At 44.0% G+C, this 17,333-nt stretch overlaps 1 protein-coding gene across 1 annotated transcript in view; it reads right to left on the bottom strand.

Moving 5' to 3' along the window:
- Nucleotides 1–289: 289 nt before the first annotated feature.
- Nucleotides 290–17,333, bottom strand: part of DCLK3 (doublecortin like kinase 3) — a 20,524-nt gene continuing 3,480 nt past the window's right edge. Inside the window, exons 2-4 of the mRNA XM_027768381.1 lie at nucleotides 6,321–6,453; nucleotides 2,805–2,972; nucleotides 290–1,295 (exon numbers count right to left, since the gene is read on the bottom strand). Coding sequence (XP_027624182.1) covers nucleotides 1,102–1,295; nucleotides 2,805–2,972; nucleotides 6,321–6,453 — 495 coding nt within the window. The 3' untranslated portion in view covers nucleotides 290–1,101. The remainder of the gene's footprint in view (nucleotides 1,296–2,804; nucleotides 2,973–6,320; nucleotides 6,454–17,333) is intronic.

The raw sequence follows: 17,333 nt of genomic DNA, 5'->3' as shown, positions 1-17,333 counted from the left end.
TTTCCCCTTTAGGAGGGATATAGGTTTTCATTTCTCTTTCATAACGGGCCTTGTCCACCTTTGCCATATCTTCAAACTTTCCTTTCTCTTTAGCAGACATGGTCTTCCACCTCTCTGAGCACTTCTTAGAAAACTCTGAGAAGTTGACTGAAGCATCTGGGTGCTTCTTCTTGTGCTCCTCCCGGCAAGTTTGCACAAAGAATGCATATGATGACATTTTGCCCCTCGGCTTCTTAGGATCTCCTTTGCCCATGTTTAGTTATCTTTCCTCCACGAGGCACAGAGTCGCCCAGTGCCCGTCCGGCTCTCACTTGCCCCGGCGTTGTCTCTATGGAGCTCAATGTACTCCCGTTGGCTGCATTTCTGACATATTAATGCACTAACTTGCTCTCCTGTGATTTGAAAATGTTCACGCGGTCATAGCCTGGAAGTGACTCAGGCTCAGGGACAGCTAGGCTGAAAAGCAGAATAATGGGGTATGGCAGGAGCAAGAATGATTCAATGAGTTCTTCTTTCCATTTTTCAGACTGTGCCAAATCTGATATTTAGTAAGACTAGAAACCAAGATCAGCACATCCTAAATAGATCTTGTGACTTCATCATGTGTCCATTACATGATGTCAACGCATTGGCTTCCGGGACATGTCTGCACTATAATACCGTGGCTGTCATTAGCAGCATTAGGAAATAATCAGAATACAAACCCACTTCTGTCATTCAGAGCACATTTTATTAACACAGAAAGACCACGATTCCCTTGATTAATCTCACAGGGGGAGTTTAGACCCTGGTAAGCACCACCCAGGTAATACACTATGAACTTGATGACAAGGAAAAAGCAAAACATATCATTACCAAAATGCCTCACTTATAATAAATTCTTAACCCCCCCAAAAAATGTATTAAAGTCTTCACTATACAAATCTAAAAATATGTTAGAACATTTAACATTAAGATTCAGTTTATTTTTTTAATAAGCTTTAAGGTGTATCTCTCCTTTCGATTCTCCAGTTATGTGAAGCCCCCTTCACTGTTGTTCTCTCAGATGTCTAACCTGTTCCCTGTCCTCGAGCAGTTCTGAACAGATGCCCAAAGCAGTGACTATGATGCCTGCTCTGCGGCCTTCTTGTGCTGGCTCCTGGGGTGGCCCTCGCTGCTGGGGGACACTTCCTTTTGTAGGTTCACCATGCTGGTCTTTCCAGCTGTTTCAATCCAGGGATGCTGAAGAACCTGGTGGGCCGTGTAACGCTTTTTGGGGTCTACCACCAGCAATCGGCTCACGAGATCTTTGGCAGCTATCAGAGAGACGGAAGGAAAAATTAGATGAATGCAGGAGATTCTGAATTTTTCTTCCCCATACATAAAAATACACACACCCAGGGCCAGCAGGTGATGTGGTAATTAAGGGCACTGGACTCCCACATGGCCGACCATAGTTTGAGTCCCGGACCTGGTGGCTTGCTTTCTCACTTTCTCTCTCTCTCTCTCTGGTCAAATTTTAAAATAAATAAATATATTTAAAATAAAATAATTCTAAAAATAAAATACACACACCCATGTTAGTACAATGGACTGACTAAAAGGCTGTTACGCTGTCTAACAGAAGCTGGAAACACTCTGTATCTGAACTACCCGCTCATACTGAGCAATCGAAACCTGACTAGTGAGACAAGGAACTGAAGTTTTCTTTTTCTGAAGTTGAATTAATTTACATTTAAATGTAAAGAGCCATATGAGGGGCTGCCATGTTGGATAAAGCAAGACTAGAGGACGCTTGCTAGGCTCACCCCTAACCACCATGGCACCGAGGAACCAATGGAGGCCACATGCTATATGTCCACACACTTTAAGGTGTTAACTCAAACTAACAAATCGTTCAATAAAACATGTTCAACCTTCTTTTATTGATAACTATGCTTCAGTATTGACGAAAGTGGGGGGGGGTGTAAAGAAATCTAAGTAGTAAATAGTGCAAATTCAAAATTAATTCCATTTTCTGCTCAAGACCATGGCTGATTCTAGAGAGAATTAAAGCCGCTGAAGTCAGCAGATGGAGTGGTGGTTCAGGTGCTGGATCCTACATGACTGGCTCCGTGGTTTGAGTCCTGGACCTAGAAACCTAAAAATTATGCTGGGTGCATGTGTTCATGTGCCCAAAATCTCAAGAGGAGAATGGAGAAAAAGGGATTGTGGCATAGCCATCCCCCCTGGGGTGATTTCTCACCTTCCCTCTTACCATCTCTCTCCCTCTCTGTCTCTCTCTGGCAAGCACACGCACCCTATGACAAAACCAGCTCCAGACCCAGCAGTTTAAGAAACCTGCTGGGCACGTGTGCATGTGTGTCTAATATCCCCAAAGGAGGAAGAGATGGAGGAAAAGGATTGTGGGCATGGCTATTCCCCATGGGGACGGGGTGCTTCTCCTCTCCCTCTGTGATGAGAACACACACATTCTAGGGGGGAAAAAAAGGCCTTCTTCTTTCCAAATGAGAATTATGTTTCTGTTACTTTTTTCAGTTCTGAATTTCTCTAACTACCTGATTGAACAGCACTGGGTGACTGCAACTGGTTGTTAGACTTTTTCATTCAATCTCAAAGCGAGTCATGTTTTCGGCGTACTAAGAGCCTACATGGAGCGACTGAGGAAATGGCATGATGTGACACGCTGACAGCCCGCCTCCACCACAGATACCGTGGGGACCCTCTGCATGTCTGGCATGAAAAACCTGCTCTGCAGACAGAACCCAGGAGGCATCCTGGCCTGACAGTCCCTCCCGCCTGTATGGGAAAGCCCTGATTCTCACCATCAGAGATGTTGTCCCAGTAAGGCGCGAGGAACTCGAAGCGGCCCAGCTGGATGATGTTAAAAAGCTCGTCCTGGTCCCTCTCTGGGCTGCGGAAGGGGGGGAAGCCACACAGTAGGATATAGAGGATCACTCCTGCAGCCCACATGTCCACCTCCAGTCCGTAACCTGTGCAAATGGAGGCAGAGACGTGAGCGAGTCTGAGCCCAGGCAGGGTCATATGTGATGGGATAACATGACAGAGAACCGCACGTAGCTCTAAAGAATCCCAAGTCATGGAGGACCTCCGCTCTGTAAGCAAGACCTTCCAAACACCTCCCTCGCTGCCAACTCCTGCAAACAAGAAGTCTACACCAGAGTTACTGGAAGTTTGGTCCACTACCAGTTTGCAGTCCTCTGATAGCAACTTGGCATGGCTATGACATTTAACTGCATAATCAATGGATGCATCTCACTGAACAGGACGCAGATTCATTCAGGTGTCAAACACAGTGAGTCGCTCTGTGGCATAAGCCACGTTCTAGTCGCATGCCACAGAAACCAGGCATGGCCCACACTGTAGGAAATTTTAAAACCTGGGACCGGCAAGTGGTGTGGTGGTTGGGGTGCTAGACTCCCACATGGCTGACCGGTGTTCAAGTCCTGAACCTGGTAGCTCACTTTCTCACTTACTCTCTCTCTGTCTCTCTGGTCAAATTAAAAAATAATAATAATAAATAAAATTAAATAATTATTTTTTAAAAAAAACCTGGCTCTTTACTGGACACAGTTTGAGAAGCCCTTGTCTACACCAACTGTATCTTATTTCCTACCCATTGTCTCCTTTCTCATTTAAACAATATCATTTACTGGCTTTTTAAATTATTATCAAAAGATTGATGTTCACTAGCTGCACCCCCCGACATGTGCGCACACACAAGTATACAAACACAAGGACATGTATACTTTTTTAACAAAATTAGAACCACGCGATACATACTTTCTACCCTGTTTTGTTCACTCACTAATGGATCATTGCATCTCCTATGTAAGAATTTCCTGTACAGAATATAAAAAAGTATTCTTCACAAACAGGATTTCTAACAGCTTACAGGTTGAGCAAACCTAATCCAAAATTACAAAATACAAAACACTGTGCACATCAACACGACCCCATGAGTGAGAAATTCCACACCTGACTTGATGTGACAGGTCGCAGTTAAAATGCTGCAATACACAAGTGTATTCATATAACATGACCTCAGGCTAGGTGTATAGGTGTGTATGAAAATATTTTTAAAAGAAACTCCTAGAAAGGAAATCCACAAGTAATTACATAAAAGGTTTGTGATATATATTACCAACAGTCCTCTTAATAGTTCTAATGACGGGACCAGCAGTTAGCGTAATGGCTATGTCACTGGACTCCCACGTAGTCGACCGTGGTTCATGTCCCGGACCCAGTGGCTTAAAACTCATGCGGGGCATGTGTGCGTGCGTGCCCAAGATCCCAAGAGGAGAATGAAGGAGAAGGGATTGCGGCGTGGCTATCCCTCCTGGGGGGTGATTTCTCGCTTTCTGTCTCTCTGTCTCTCTGTCTGTCTGGCAAGCACACGCGCCCTACAGCAAAAACCTCTCCAAAAAAAAAAAAAAAAAAGTTCTAATGACAATAGTTCTATATATTTTCAAACACTTAACATTTTTCTGACCTTTAGAAAGAAAAAGCTTAGCAGCTTTCATTTTGTTTTGTTTTGTTTTGTTTTGTTTAGATTTTTGCTCTTAGGGTACAGGTGTTCACCAGAGAGAGTGAGCAAGTGAGAAATCACTCCCCAGGGGGATGGCCACACCACAATTCCTTCTCCTTCATTCTCCTTTTGGGATTTTGGGCATGTTGCACCTGCATTCAGGCCCAGGATTTAGGACCACTGGTCTAGGATGCGAACCACAGAGCTGGCCATGTGGGACCCAGCACCTTAACCACCATGCCAAATGCTGACCCTGGCAGCTTTAAATAGGACACTCAACATTCATTATTAATCCCAGGACTAAGTTTGTGAAGCCACAAACCAGCAAGAAAATATTAAGACCCTAAGTCGGTAGTGTTCCTTTCAGCCTATTCATAACGGCCTTTTCTCAGGACTCAACCACTCACTATTTTCTCCAGGCAGGGACCGATTCAGTTGAGCCTCCCCTCCTGAAAGGTGCCCCTCAGATCCGTGGCATTGCACTTTGCTGACCCTCTTCCTGCCTCTGGGACGCCCAGCCTCTGCTGACCCCACCTTCCCTCTCTCACCTCTGAACTCTGACCTCTCCCAGGAATCTGCTGAGGCTGCTCCTCTTGGCATGACTAAGGAGCTCCTTTTCTCACCTGCTCCGTCCATGGCCTCTACAGGAGCGGCCGAGGAGTTGTCAAACTCCATGCCAACTGGACAACGCCATGTGTCCATCCTAACTATCTCTAAAAAAGTCCAATGTGTTCAAGGTTTAAGTCGCCCCATCCTCCCAACTCCCAAAAGCACTCTCCTTCCCACCACCCTATTTTCGTCATTGCTACCACTGGTAAATGCATCATTTCCCCCAAGAGTCTCAGTTGTCTATTTCCTTTCTTTCTTCTCTTACCCATTAGAACGTGGCCCCTCATCCTGCCGTACCACACTCACCACATTACAGTGGCTACCCATGCTGGTCACGCCAAGTCTGAACACCTGTGCTTAGCTTCCCCATTTGGAGAGAAGCTAGCTAGGTTCAACCTACCCAATCAACTGTACTTCTCTCAGACCCATAAGGTTAGTCCTCTCAATGACTCTATCACTTAATCTCATGAAAATTCTGGTCTCGGCTTCTCGGTTGCTTCTGCTGCTAGGAAACTATCCTTCCCTCCTCCCAACCTCATATCCTACAACCCATCCAGAGCTGTCCCACCTTCCCATCTTCCCCACTAGGGTGGGTAAACTTATTTCTCTTGGCGTTCCACAATAATCAAATACCAAACATATGTGGAGTCATGTAATAATTAGTAATTTTTTCTTTTTATGTTTTACAGAATATGCCTCTAAAACAAGTCATTGCATCCTCACACAATATACAAATAGGTAATAAGTATTTTGTGGGGTTTGAAACAGGATCCCTCTTTCCTTTAACTTCAAGGTTGCTAAGGAAATTCTAAACCTAATACGGTAAGAACTGCTTCAGTTTTCTTTCATTAGAGGGAGCCTCGGGGTCAGTGGCAAAAATGACCCGTTTGCTTGTATTTCCCACCCAATTTTCGATCCTCTTTCATCTCACAGTCCTGCCTACACACACACATACCAATCCCTCCTCTCCGGCAAAGGCATTTCTAATGAGGAAAAAGCGATCATGCTTCAGTCAAGGAACTTTGCTTCAAAGATCCCCATTCCAGTGCAAGTCCAAGCCTTAGTCTTGGACTAATGATTCTGAGATTTTTTACTGTTCTATGTTGAAAACTATTTTATATGAAAAATATGACGCTTGCTCCTAAGTGAGCTAGAGTCTCACAGAGCAAGGTGTAACACTTACCTTTCTCTGAAAGAATTTCAGGAGCTACATAAGTCGGAGTCCCACACACAGTAAATATTGGTCTCACCACATGCTTCGCAAGGCCGAAATCAGCCAGTTTCAAGGTGGTAGATTTGTCCTCATTTCGTTGAACCTGTAAAGGAATCAAAATCCCCAAACACAATGGGATGAGAACAAAGAAGGAAGAGTAATGAGATGACAGGCATGCAAGGTCAAAATAAGGAAAGAATAACCCTATATCAGCTTACCGTTCAGCCCAACACCGACAGATCCAACATGATCTCTGCAACAAGTGCTCACACATCAATGAAAGAACCAATGAGATTGATTTCCTGTGCTATCCAAGATGGCGGCACCTCACACTGCCACAAGTGGCTTTTGAATTTTTTTTTAAGTTTATTTATTTTTCCATGAGAAAGAAGAAAGAAGCACCCTCACTGGAGTTTTCACACTGGATCCAACCCCACCCCTAGCCAGCTGGGACCACAGGCACACACACTGTGTGTCCAGCATGAAAAGGAGGCCTCGGGACAGGAACCTGGGGCCTTCCCATGTGGTTTGGCACTGCAGAGCGCTGCATCCCATTGCACCACCATCAGGCCCCTGTTTGCTTTGTTTTGTTTTATGGCCAATTTATTCACAGACCTCTCTTATCCCAGACCACCACTCCACTCTGATAAGTGGTCAGCATGGCTTGTAGCATCTCTCAGTTTGAACCTCTATTTTTCTATACTGTACTGGTTTTTTGTGTTTTTTTTCCTCTCTCTCTTTACAGACAGAAATTCCATATGACCCATAATCCTATTCCTTGGTGTTTATCGAAGGATAAGAAAACCATCAGAAGGACATTTGCACATCCATGTTTATTGCAGCACTACTCACAATTGCTCAAACATGGAACCAACCTAGGTGTCCAAACACTGATAACTGGGTTGAAAAACGGTGGCACATATATGCTATGGGCTATAGCACAGTTATAAGAAACAATGAGATCCTATTGTTTGACTCAAAATGGATGAAAAGAGAAGACTGAATGTTGAGTGGAAGTGAGCCAGACTTTGAAAGATACACATTGTATGTCCCCACTCAGTCTGTACTGAGCATCGGCCTCTGTGGCAGAGGTTGAAAGATCTGAAGATGTGATGGTGGAGAAGATGGGTGTGGATGCCAGAGTGTAAGGGGGGAGAGTGGATAGTAGAGAGCGGGTGGTAAAGGGTTAGGTGTGAGGTGCAACAGGAGGCAACACTTGACATTTAAAGAGAGAGAGAAGCAAATACAGTGGCTGTTGAAATTTATTAATGAAAATTCAACTAAAATTCGGTTTCTTGGGTGCACTAGGCACATTTCAAGTGCTCATTAGCCACCTGTGACTGGTGGCTACCATGATGGTTGTGCGGATAGAGAACATTTCCATAGCTGCAGAAAGTTCTGCTGGACAGCAGAGTTAGAGCAAGGACCAGTGATGCTTTAAGCACAGGCTAGATTTTCTGAGAAACGTCTGCAGGTAATACAAGACTAGGCAGAGGAGGGGAAAGAAAGAAAAAGGAACTGAAAATTAGAATGAAGAAGCAGACAGGTAAGTAGGAGAGGCATGTTAAATGCAAGCCCTCATTGGGGAAGATGGAGGATTAAACATCAAACAGCAGAAATCTTTGAATAATTCTAACTCCCAGACTTACAGCTAGACAGTCGTAGACAAATTTCTTTACTCATTTGAGTCTCCATTTCATCATTTCTTAAAAAAAAAAAAAAAGGAAAGAAAGAGAAAGAAAAAGAGAGAAAGGAAGAGAGAGAAAGAAAAAGAAGAAGAGAGGAAGGAAGGAAGGAAGGAAGGAAGGAAGGAAGGAAGGAAGGAAGGAAGGAAGGAAGGAAGGAAGGAAAAACAAAATGGGAGGAATGATCATTTTCAGTAAATGGATTTATTTCAAAAGTTCTATTCCATTTCTCTAATCTGCCCAGCAAAATTAACCTGAGGGTGACTAACAATTCCAGTTTGCCTTGTACTTTCACTGGGTTTTAGAGAAGAGTTGAATTAGTCGTTTTTTTACATAGAAAAAAAGACATAGCTACCCTCACTCTGAATGAATACAGAGACTCAACCCCTCCTTCCTCATCCCCATCAAAACTTATCCCACCTGAGTCTCATTCCTTCACATAAATCCATGTGACTGGCTTTCTCATTTCTGGGAAACCAGCTCCTGCTGCCAAGTTACCATGTGCTGAGCTCTGTCACCTTCAAAATAGTTTTGTATAAGATGATGATTATTAGGAGACGTTGGGTCTTAATCTAAAAGAAATGAATCTCGAGAGGTAAGCATAGCAAGTATGCAGGTTGCTATGCAAGCAATAATAAAACTAAAGTTATGCTGGATTTTATAGGAAGGAAGGAGGGAGAGAGAGGAAGAACAACCGAACAAATAGTAAGAGGGTAAACCCAGCATATCTTGCAGCTAGTAAGAGAGACACTGGGACCCTCATGCTATGGAAGCATTTTCCACTTTGGGGAAAGGTTAAATAATCCAGCACAAATCAAAATTCCACCCTGCCTTCAATACTAGTTGATACACAAATAAGGTCAAAGAGTGACTATACTATATCCCATCATAGACGCTGATGGCTCAAATCGAAGTTCAACTGAGAAGTTCATTAGGCCCTCATGTGAAAACCTACGGGGATAAACCTGACGTTATCAAGTAACAGACTCATTGATGCTCTGAAGCTACAGAACTGCCAACTTGTCTGCAGGCACACACCCTCACAACCCTATTGAGACAGGGGCAAAAATTCCCAATGCTCCTGCCAGCCCTTGGGGGCAGGAGGGTAACAGAGGAACTCTGGCTCTCCCTGTGCCCCATCAGAGCCATGGACAATGCCCAGAATTGCAGGATAGAACAGCCATCCTTCACCCCCCCCAGACCAGAATAAGTTTTCTACATTTGCTTTGGTTTCTGCCAATAGCTTGCATCTCTCTAGAGAGCATGCATCTTAATTACTGAGCCACTAAATAGTTTAATCAATGTCTCCATAATTAATCTTGCCAAATGGAAAGGCATAGATTTAGATGTAAAATGTGATTCTGCTTAGTCTGCATGTACAGACAGACATAACCCAAAAGGGACATTAGGGGTAATTAACAGAATAATTTGGGCCAAAAAAAATCTAGGTTTGAAGGGAAGGAAAGCAAAATAGGATGGTACCTAAAATTACCAGATGGTTCCTCCACATTAATCACATTTGCTGGGCAATTGTTGGAAAAATATGTCCCTCTTAAATGTTTGTCAATTTCCCAACCAAGTGATCAACACTAAAGTCATCTGGCTGATTTATTACAACAAAATAAGATGTGTATCCCTACTGCAGAATAACTGACACATTCCCTTCCTCACAGAAATCCCTCGTTCCAAAACCAGGCTCCACTGAGATACCGGCACATTAAACATTTTGGAAATTCAGGCTTTTACTTTGGAAATGTATCATGCTAAATGTCTAGATACTGAGGAGTACATTTTCAAAATGCCAAATCTGTTTTCTTTCTTTCTTTCTTTCTTTTTTTTCTTTTTTTTTTTTTTTTGAGGGGTTTTTGCTTTATTTTTTTTGAGAGGTTTTTGCTATAGGGCGTGTGCGCTTTCCAGAAAGATAGAGACAGAGAGACAGAAAGCGAGAAATCACCCCCCAGGGGGGATGGCCACACTGCAATCCCTTCTCCTCCATTCTCCTCTCGGGATCTTGGGCATGCACACACAAACGTGCCTGGTGTGAGTTTAAACCACTGGGTCTGGGACTCGAACTGCGGTTGACTACATGGGAGTCCAACGACATAGCCATTACACCATTGCTGATCCCACCAAATCTGTTTTCTAAATTATTTGCTAGATCTTTCTAAAATATATTGGGCTTCCGGTTGTCTCTCCATATTTGCTTTTCTCTGTGAGTCTCAAAGCATCACCAGTCACATAAGCAGAACTCGGGGTGACAGCCATCGGTGGTTATTCGCCACTTCCAGAAAGTGGCTCCAAACTTCTTGGTACGTCTCATTCTTCTGCCTCCAGCATCTACTATCTGGAGTTATTAATACTTAATGTTCTTCACTACTGTCACTCACTTCACCTATATAAGCAGTTTCAATACATTTAAGGTCACTCACTGCGCTAGTTTTTTTTTACTTGTGTTATGATTTTTTTGGTTTTATTTTTTTTTTCAACAGTCACCTCACATTCTTGGCTTCAAACAGTTCCTGTCTTAATCCTTGAAATTAGATGTCTTCCTAAAATCATTCTTCCTCCTAGCATGTGTGAAACTTCTGAGACCAGCACTCAAACTTCTGCCCAAACTGGAAACTTTTCTAAAAACATCTACTCACCAGCTCGGAATGAAATCTCAAAGCGGGAAAGACACCACCTCTTTCAACAGTAGCCCAGCACACTAGGGCCACCTGAATTCGTGAGGAGATTCGCCCCTCTACTGATTCAGAAGTCTGCCCTCCTCCTGTTTTCTAGATCTACCCTCCAAATAAAGACACATCCTTTCCAAAGATGCAAACAGCACCGTGACTCCCAAGCTCTCCTCCTGGCTTCTCAGAATTAGCAGCCAAAAAAAAAATAAAAAAAGAATTAGCAGCCAAGCATTCTTCAGCTAGCCCCTAAGGGACCTGGTTCCTTGAAGACAGTGCTTGGACCAGACACGGGCATCACTTGGAAACTCGTTAGAGATCTCCACTGGCCGATCTGCTGGACCAGAACCTGCATTTTTACCAAGGTCCACACTGATTCGTGTACACAGTAAAGTTCTGGGTAATCCCCACGTCCTCACGGCCTCTTTTAACAAAAAAAAAAAAAAAAAAAATGCCCGGAAGTAACCACCACACAGACTTGTACTTAGAAAACTCATACTTTTACTTTGAGAGTTTATGTTAGCTGTCTAGATACTGGTGGATACATTTTCAAAATGCCAAAACTGTTTTGTTTTTCAGTTATTTTATAGTCTTTTCTAAAATCTCAGCCTCCTGTTGTCTCTCCACATTGGCTTCCCCTCTTTGAGTCTTGGGGCAGTGACTGAACTGGGGCTGTGGACCTCAAGACTCTCAGCTGACCAGGCACAAACGGTGGCCAAACTCCATCAAATGCCCAATTAATTGCGTCGTCCAGTGTGTGGTGGAGGGGCCACTGGAGGCCCCCTGCAGACATCCCAGCTTGTCCTCACCCCACATTTCCCACCTGTAGTTTCCAGACCATCTAAGCTCACCATAAGCTCACTGCGCCAGGCCATGCGTCCAGCTGCCTCTAATTGAAAGAGGCTTCAATGGAGGTCACTTTGCACAGCGCTCGAATGACAGCTGTCAGGCTGTCTCCATCCCCCTCTTCCGGCCACAAGGAAGGGTCTGCTTTGAATCCAGGCAATCTACATTATTTACATAAGAACTGGAATAACAACTGGGCGATTTCAAGGCTTCAAGGAGACTTTTCTTTATTTTTCTGAACAGTTAGCCCATATTCTCTCCCTCACGGGTACCCTTTAAATGTGATCTTGCAATTTCCATCTCTAAACAGAAGATGGCAGTACAGTGTAAGCCAAACAGCAAACACCACCTTAGGCAAAGAAAAGCCATGGACCACGCTGAATCTGCCAGCTTCTTCCTGGATCCTTTAGGGTGCTCAGACCCTTCCCCTCCAACGTGCGTTTACAGCTGCCCACAAGGACCGAAATGATCACATGAAAATGCCAACACCTAAAATAAATTTATATCTCAACAGCCAAAGATACTGTAAAACAAAAGAAGGACTAAAATCATCGATGGGACCCAATCTTCCCTGGGACCTGTCCCATGACATTCTGTGACATGCCTTTGGTACTGACATACCACACCAGCATTTTTTCTACTTAACAACATCTTATTATCATTCAGTAAATACTAATTATATGCTTACCATGTGCCAGGCAGTGTTCTAAGTATTAGGAATAGAGTAGTGAATAAAACAGACAGCCCTTGCTCTTATAAAGAATCCTATTAAATAATATTTGAGACCAGCAGATGACATAACGATTACATCACTGGACTCCCACATAGTCTGTCTGCAGTTTGAGTCCCGGCCCCAGTGGCTTAAAACTCACGCCGGGCCCATGCCCAAGATCTCGAGAGGAGACTGGAGGAGAAGGAACTGCAGCATGGCCGCCCTCCTGGGGAGTGATTTCTCGCTTTCTATCTCTCTGTCTCTCTCTGCCTCTCCAGCGAGCACACACACCCTATGGCAAAAATCTCTCTAAAAGTAAAAAGAAAGAATATTCAAATTAAAATGTAATGCTAGGTAGCGATACGTGTAATGAAAAGTAAAAATGCGGGCGAGGGGCTAGGTCGTCTAGGATAATCTCCACTAACCACATGTGACTATTTATTTTTAAATAAAGTTTAACGTTCAGGTCCTCAGACACCTGCAGTACAGTTCACGTGCTTCAGTGGGTGACGGCCATCATACCCGATAGCGCAGCCATGGGAAGTTCTCACCATCATGGAATGTTCTATTGGATACTGTTGAAACCGACAGTGGCAGGGGTTGGCATTTTAAATAGGGTGCTTAAGGAAGGCCTCTCGGAAGAATTGATATTTGAAAAATGTCAGGATGAGTCGTTTTAAAATCCAAGGAGCAAGGGACCAGCAGACGGTGTGATGGTTACATCATGGACTTCTCGTAGTCGACCACAGTTCGAGTCCCAGACCCAATGAGTCCAGCCCCTTAACCACCATTCCACCCGCTGACCCCAACTTGGTTTATATTCTGAATGTGGGAGTGGGGAGCCCATGGCAGCTCTGAGCAGAGAAGCCCCTATGATGCAGCGTCTTTTCACCAGCATCTGAGTTAGGCACAGCCAGCCGTGCTGATGAAGGAGTGGACGTTGAACTGAGGGTGCTTCCTGGTTCAAATCCGACAGCTTCACAGGTAGCAGCACGTGCCCCGTTACCTATGCTCCAGTCATCCAATCAGAGGAACAGCTCAATCTCTACCTGCAGAAAACGGATTTTCCCCGATCCTGTCCTCTCCCAGAATTCCCCAGCCCAGAGAACGGCTCTACCATCACCAATACTGTCATATCTCCCAACTTCGAAAACACAACCACCTTCCACCTCCCGTCTCTAAGAGAGGGGAGAGCTAGAAAGCAAGTCACCAAGGGACCAGCAGTTGGTGTAATGGCTATGTCGCTGGACTCCCATGTATTTGACTGCGGTTCAAGTCCCAGACCTGGTGGCTTAAACTCACGCCGGGCGCGTGTGCATGTGTGCCCAAGATCCCGAGAGGAGAATGGAGAAGGGATTGCAGTGTGGCCATCCCCCCGGGGGGTGATTTCTTGTTTTCTGTCTCTCTGTTTTTCCAGTGAGCACATGTGCCCTATAGCAAAACCTCTCAAAAACAAACAAACAAAAAATTGAACAGCTTTATTTTAGAAGGCCAGTGAACAAGGAGTGTGCCTAGTCACTTTTTATCCACCTAGATTCTCCTTGCCATCCTTGAAGACCACGTCTGCTGCCTGTCCTAGTCATATTCAGCGGTTAAATATTTATGTAAGTCTATTCCCTCCCAGGATCAATAGGACACCAGGGAAAGGGTATGGGTGTTGTCTTCGATCAAGCTGTGACCCCACAAATCCAGCACCATTTCTCCTGAATTCCAAGGGTCTGTGTTCCGAAGCTGCAGCATCTGGACAGGGCCAGTGGGAAGAACTAGGTAAATGAGTTGGCTGCATGGCAGCTAGGTCAGAACCTACCCATTGGTCTCACTCCTTCCAGTCCTGTTTCCAGAGTGGGAGCCCACTCCAGTCTTCCCCTTATGCTGGGAGAGATTTTCTCTAGTGACCCCACTCATGTCTGATATCTCCTCCATCTCTCTCCCCACCCCACTCACCCAGCTTAATTTGCTGGATGTGATATCTCGCCATGGGCTGTAGATAACCTGGCCTGTCCACTTCCTAGCCTGTGTAGGCTGGTCATCACCACTTCTCTGGTTCCTGTTTGCTTCCTCCTGTCCTTCCCTAGGGCCCAGCCAAGACCACACAGCACACCCCAACCCCTCCCAGGGAGTTCACACTGGCAGGAGAAGCAATTAACACCAATAATTCTACAAGGTGGAAATTCTTATAATTACAACTTCTTTTGCAAGATCTCAGGAGTCTACATAACCCTCAGGGAAGAAGGGCACTAGCATTTCAGTGGAAATACAATCAGTAGAAATAGATGAACTCGGTAATGTAGGCCTAAAATTTTACTCTAGGGTCCACTTATCAGATATAAATATTTCTGTTGATTAAAGCAACACGACAAGCTTGCTTTCTTCATAAAGAGCTCTTTGCACATTCAGAATGTCTGTAAAAGCAGCAACAGTTACAAACAACCTTGTAACAGAAAGTTGGTTCTAACATAATCACTTTCCTAACCTTTGTAAAGACAGGTCTTAATAGAGACAGCAGTTGTCCATTAAAGGAAGAAACAATGAGTGTGACCATACGAAGCGCAACACAAGTGCAAAATGCTAAATTAAAAGCAACTGAAGAACATTAAGCAATGGATAATAGTCACTTATTAACGTTAAATATTAAAAGACAAAAATCGAAATATAATTATCATATTGAAGAGTTTCGACATGACATCATTTTAAACCCAGATAATGAGCCAATTGTCAAATCCAACATTATCTCCATCCCTGTCTGAAAAACAGTGTTGGCATTAGATAACATTTAGGCTTCTGACATAACAATATACTGAACTTTACCCACCCAGAAAAAGGACAAGCATGTTTTATAAATGTGACAGGCCTGTCCATTCTGATAAATGCAGGCTGATAAATTATCCACACGAAAGCAAGTGTATCAGCTTATTCCACAGAAAATGGCTCAAACAGTTTAGTTTTATTGTAGTTTGTAAAGAAGCCATACTACCCCCCTCAAAAGAATTTTTTATTTTTTATTTTGTGGGGAGGGCTCCTTTGAAATCATGAAGGAGAAAAAAGTCTAAATGTTGACTAGGATCAATGCCAATAAATAACTCATGTATTTAGAGTCTCTCTCTCTCTGTCTCTGTCTCTGTCTCTCTCTCTCTCTCTCTCTCTCTCTCTCACCCCATTACTCCAAAGCATTCAAAGCACATGTGTACCAACATTTAAAGCCAGAATTGCCAAATGACTTTACAAAGGCAATTAACTTGTCTGTATTAAACATTTTCCTTGCAGGTTTTCTACTTCCTCAAGCAAACTTCACGCACTCTAACCCGGAGCTGACTTCTCCATTTTAAAAATTGCAGACAAGTGCGTTCACCCAAGTGAGAGCCTTTGTGGCCCAAAGGATGAGCCAGTTCAACAGACCGGTTCCAGGATCTTGTTAGGAAGCACAAGCTAAGCTCACTGTCTCCAAAAGAAAATGATGCTATCATGTGAATGACCTCATTCCACCTCTCTGAGAGCTCGTATAATTGTTACAATGCTTTAATAGGTACATGCCCCAAATGTCCAGCTCAGGGGGACCATTCAGAACTCTAATCGAATCCCTCTTGCTTAGACAATTCAGTGAAAACAGCAGAGGGTCATTAAAGAACACTGCTCTGTTACAGCTCCAAAATGCCCATAATAAACACTGCATGGCACATCGCACATGAAAAACATGGGCTTAGACACGAAAGACAGAAACAATCAAAAAGCAAGTGAAGAAAGAACAAGGACACCCAGCTTTTACAAAATGAATTTTTTTTTTTTTTTGAGAGGCTTTTTTACTACAGGGCATGTGCACTCGCCAGAAAGACAGAGAGACAAAAAGTGAGAAATCACCCTCCCGGGGTAGGGGGTGGCCATGCCACAATCCCTTCTTCTCCATTCTCCTCTCAGGATCTTGGGCACACACGCACACGCACCCAGCATGAGTTTAAGCCACCTGGTCCAGGACTCAAACTGCGGTCGATTACATGGGAGTCCAGCGACATAGCCATTATGCTAACTGCTGGTCCCCAAAATGAAGTTTTTCAAAGAGAATTATTTGATAATAATTCAGACCACTCATACAACCAGTCAAATTACATCTGCAGTTCTAAGAATTTGGGGGGGAGAGGGGAGGAAGCTGTTTGATTTGATGGCTAAGCTGGACTTTATTTCACCAGGTAATTAGCGTGACTCACTCAGCGTTTCACTCTGCCAGCAGGAGACAGGTGGATGCTCTGGGACGGTGTTTCCATGCTGGGTGGATCTGCAGTCACAGAGGTTAGAGAAAACAGACTTGGGCCTGACCCGCAGCACAGCGGTTAACCACAGGGCACTGGGAGCTGGATCCCACCTGCCCAGCTGCAGCTCAAACCCCAGCCTCGGTGGCTCAGAAACCTTGACAGACACATGTCAAGATTTCAAGAGGGTAGGAGAAAAAGAATTGCAATGTGACCATGCCCCATTGGGAGGTTCTCTCTCTCTCTCTTTCTCTCTCTCCTCCCTTCTCCTCTCCTCCTCCTCCTCCTCTTCCTCTGGTAAGAACACATATCCTTTTGCAATTAAAGAAAACAATTTAAAGAGAAAAGACTCAGTTTCTGCTCTCCTCCAGCCCACTGTGGTCTTTATTCAATCCATCAACTGATGATATTAACTTTTTAAATTATTTTAGTTAACTTTATTTATTTATTTATTTATTTTTATTTTGACCAGAGAGGGACAGAGTGAGAGAGAAAGAGGGAAAGTGAAAAGGTGAGAAAGCAAGCCACCAGGTCCAGGACTCAAATCACGGTCCGCCATATGGGAGTTCAGCACCCCTAACCACCACACCATCTGCCGGCCCCAATGATATTAATGTATACAGTTAATATTTACTGAATGTCTACTGTGTAACCAAACAGTTCTCACAGTTCCTGCTGTCATGGAACTTTCCAGTAGGAGGGGAAGGAAAATAGAAAAGTAAATAATGTTTCAGATGATTAGGGCTCTAAGGAAAGTGGGAGAGACGTGTCAGAGGTGACAGCTTGGTGACAGCTTGAGGCTAGCCGTTTTGAAAAAGGCCAGC

Source organism: Tupaia chinensis, unplaced genomic scaffold (genome assembly GCF_000334495.1).
Source record: "Tupaia chinensis unplaced genomic scaffold, TupChi_1.0 Scaffold146131_1, whole genome shotgun sequence".
Classification (NCBI taxonomy): Eukaryota; Metazoa; Chordata; class Mammalia; order Scandentia; family Tupaiidae; genus Tupaia; species Tupaia belangeri.
This window is presented reverse-complemented; position numbering and strand designations above follow the sequence as displayed.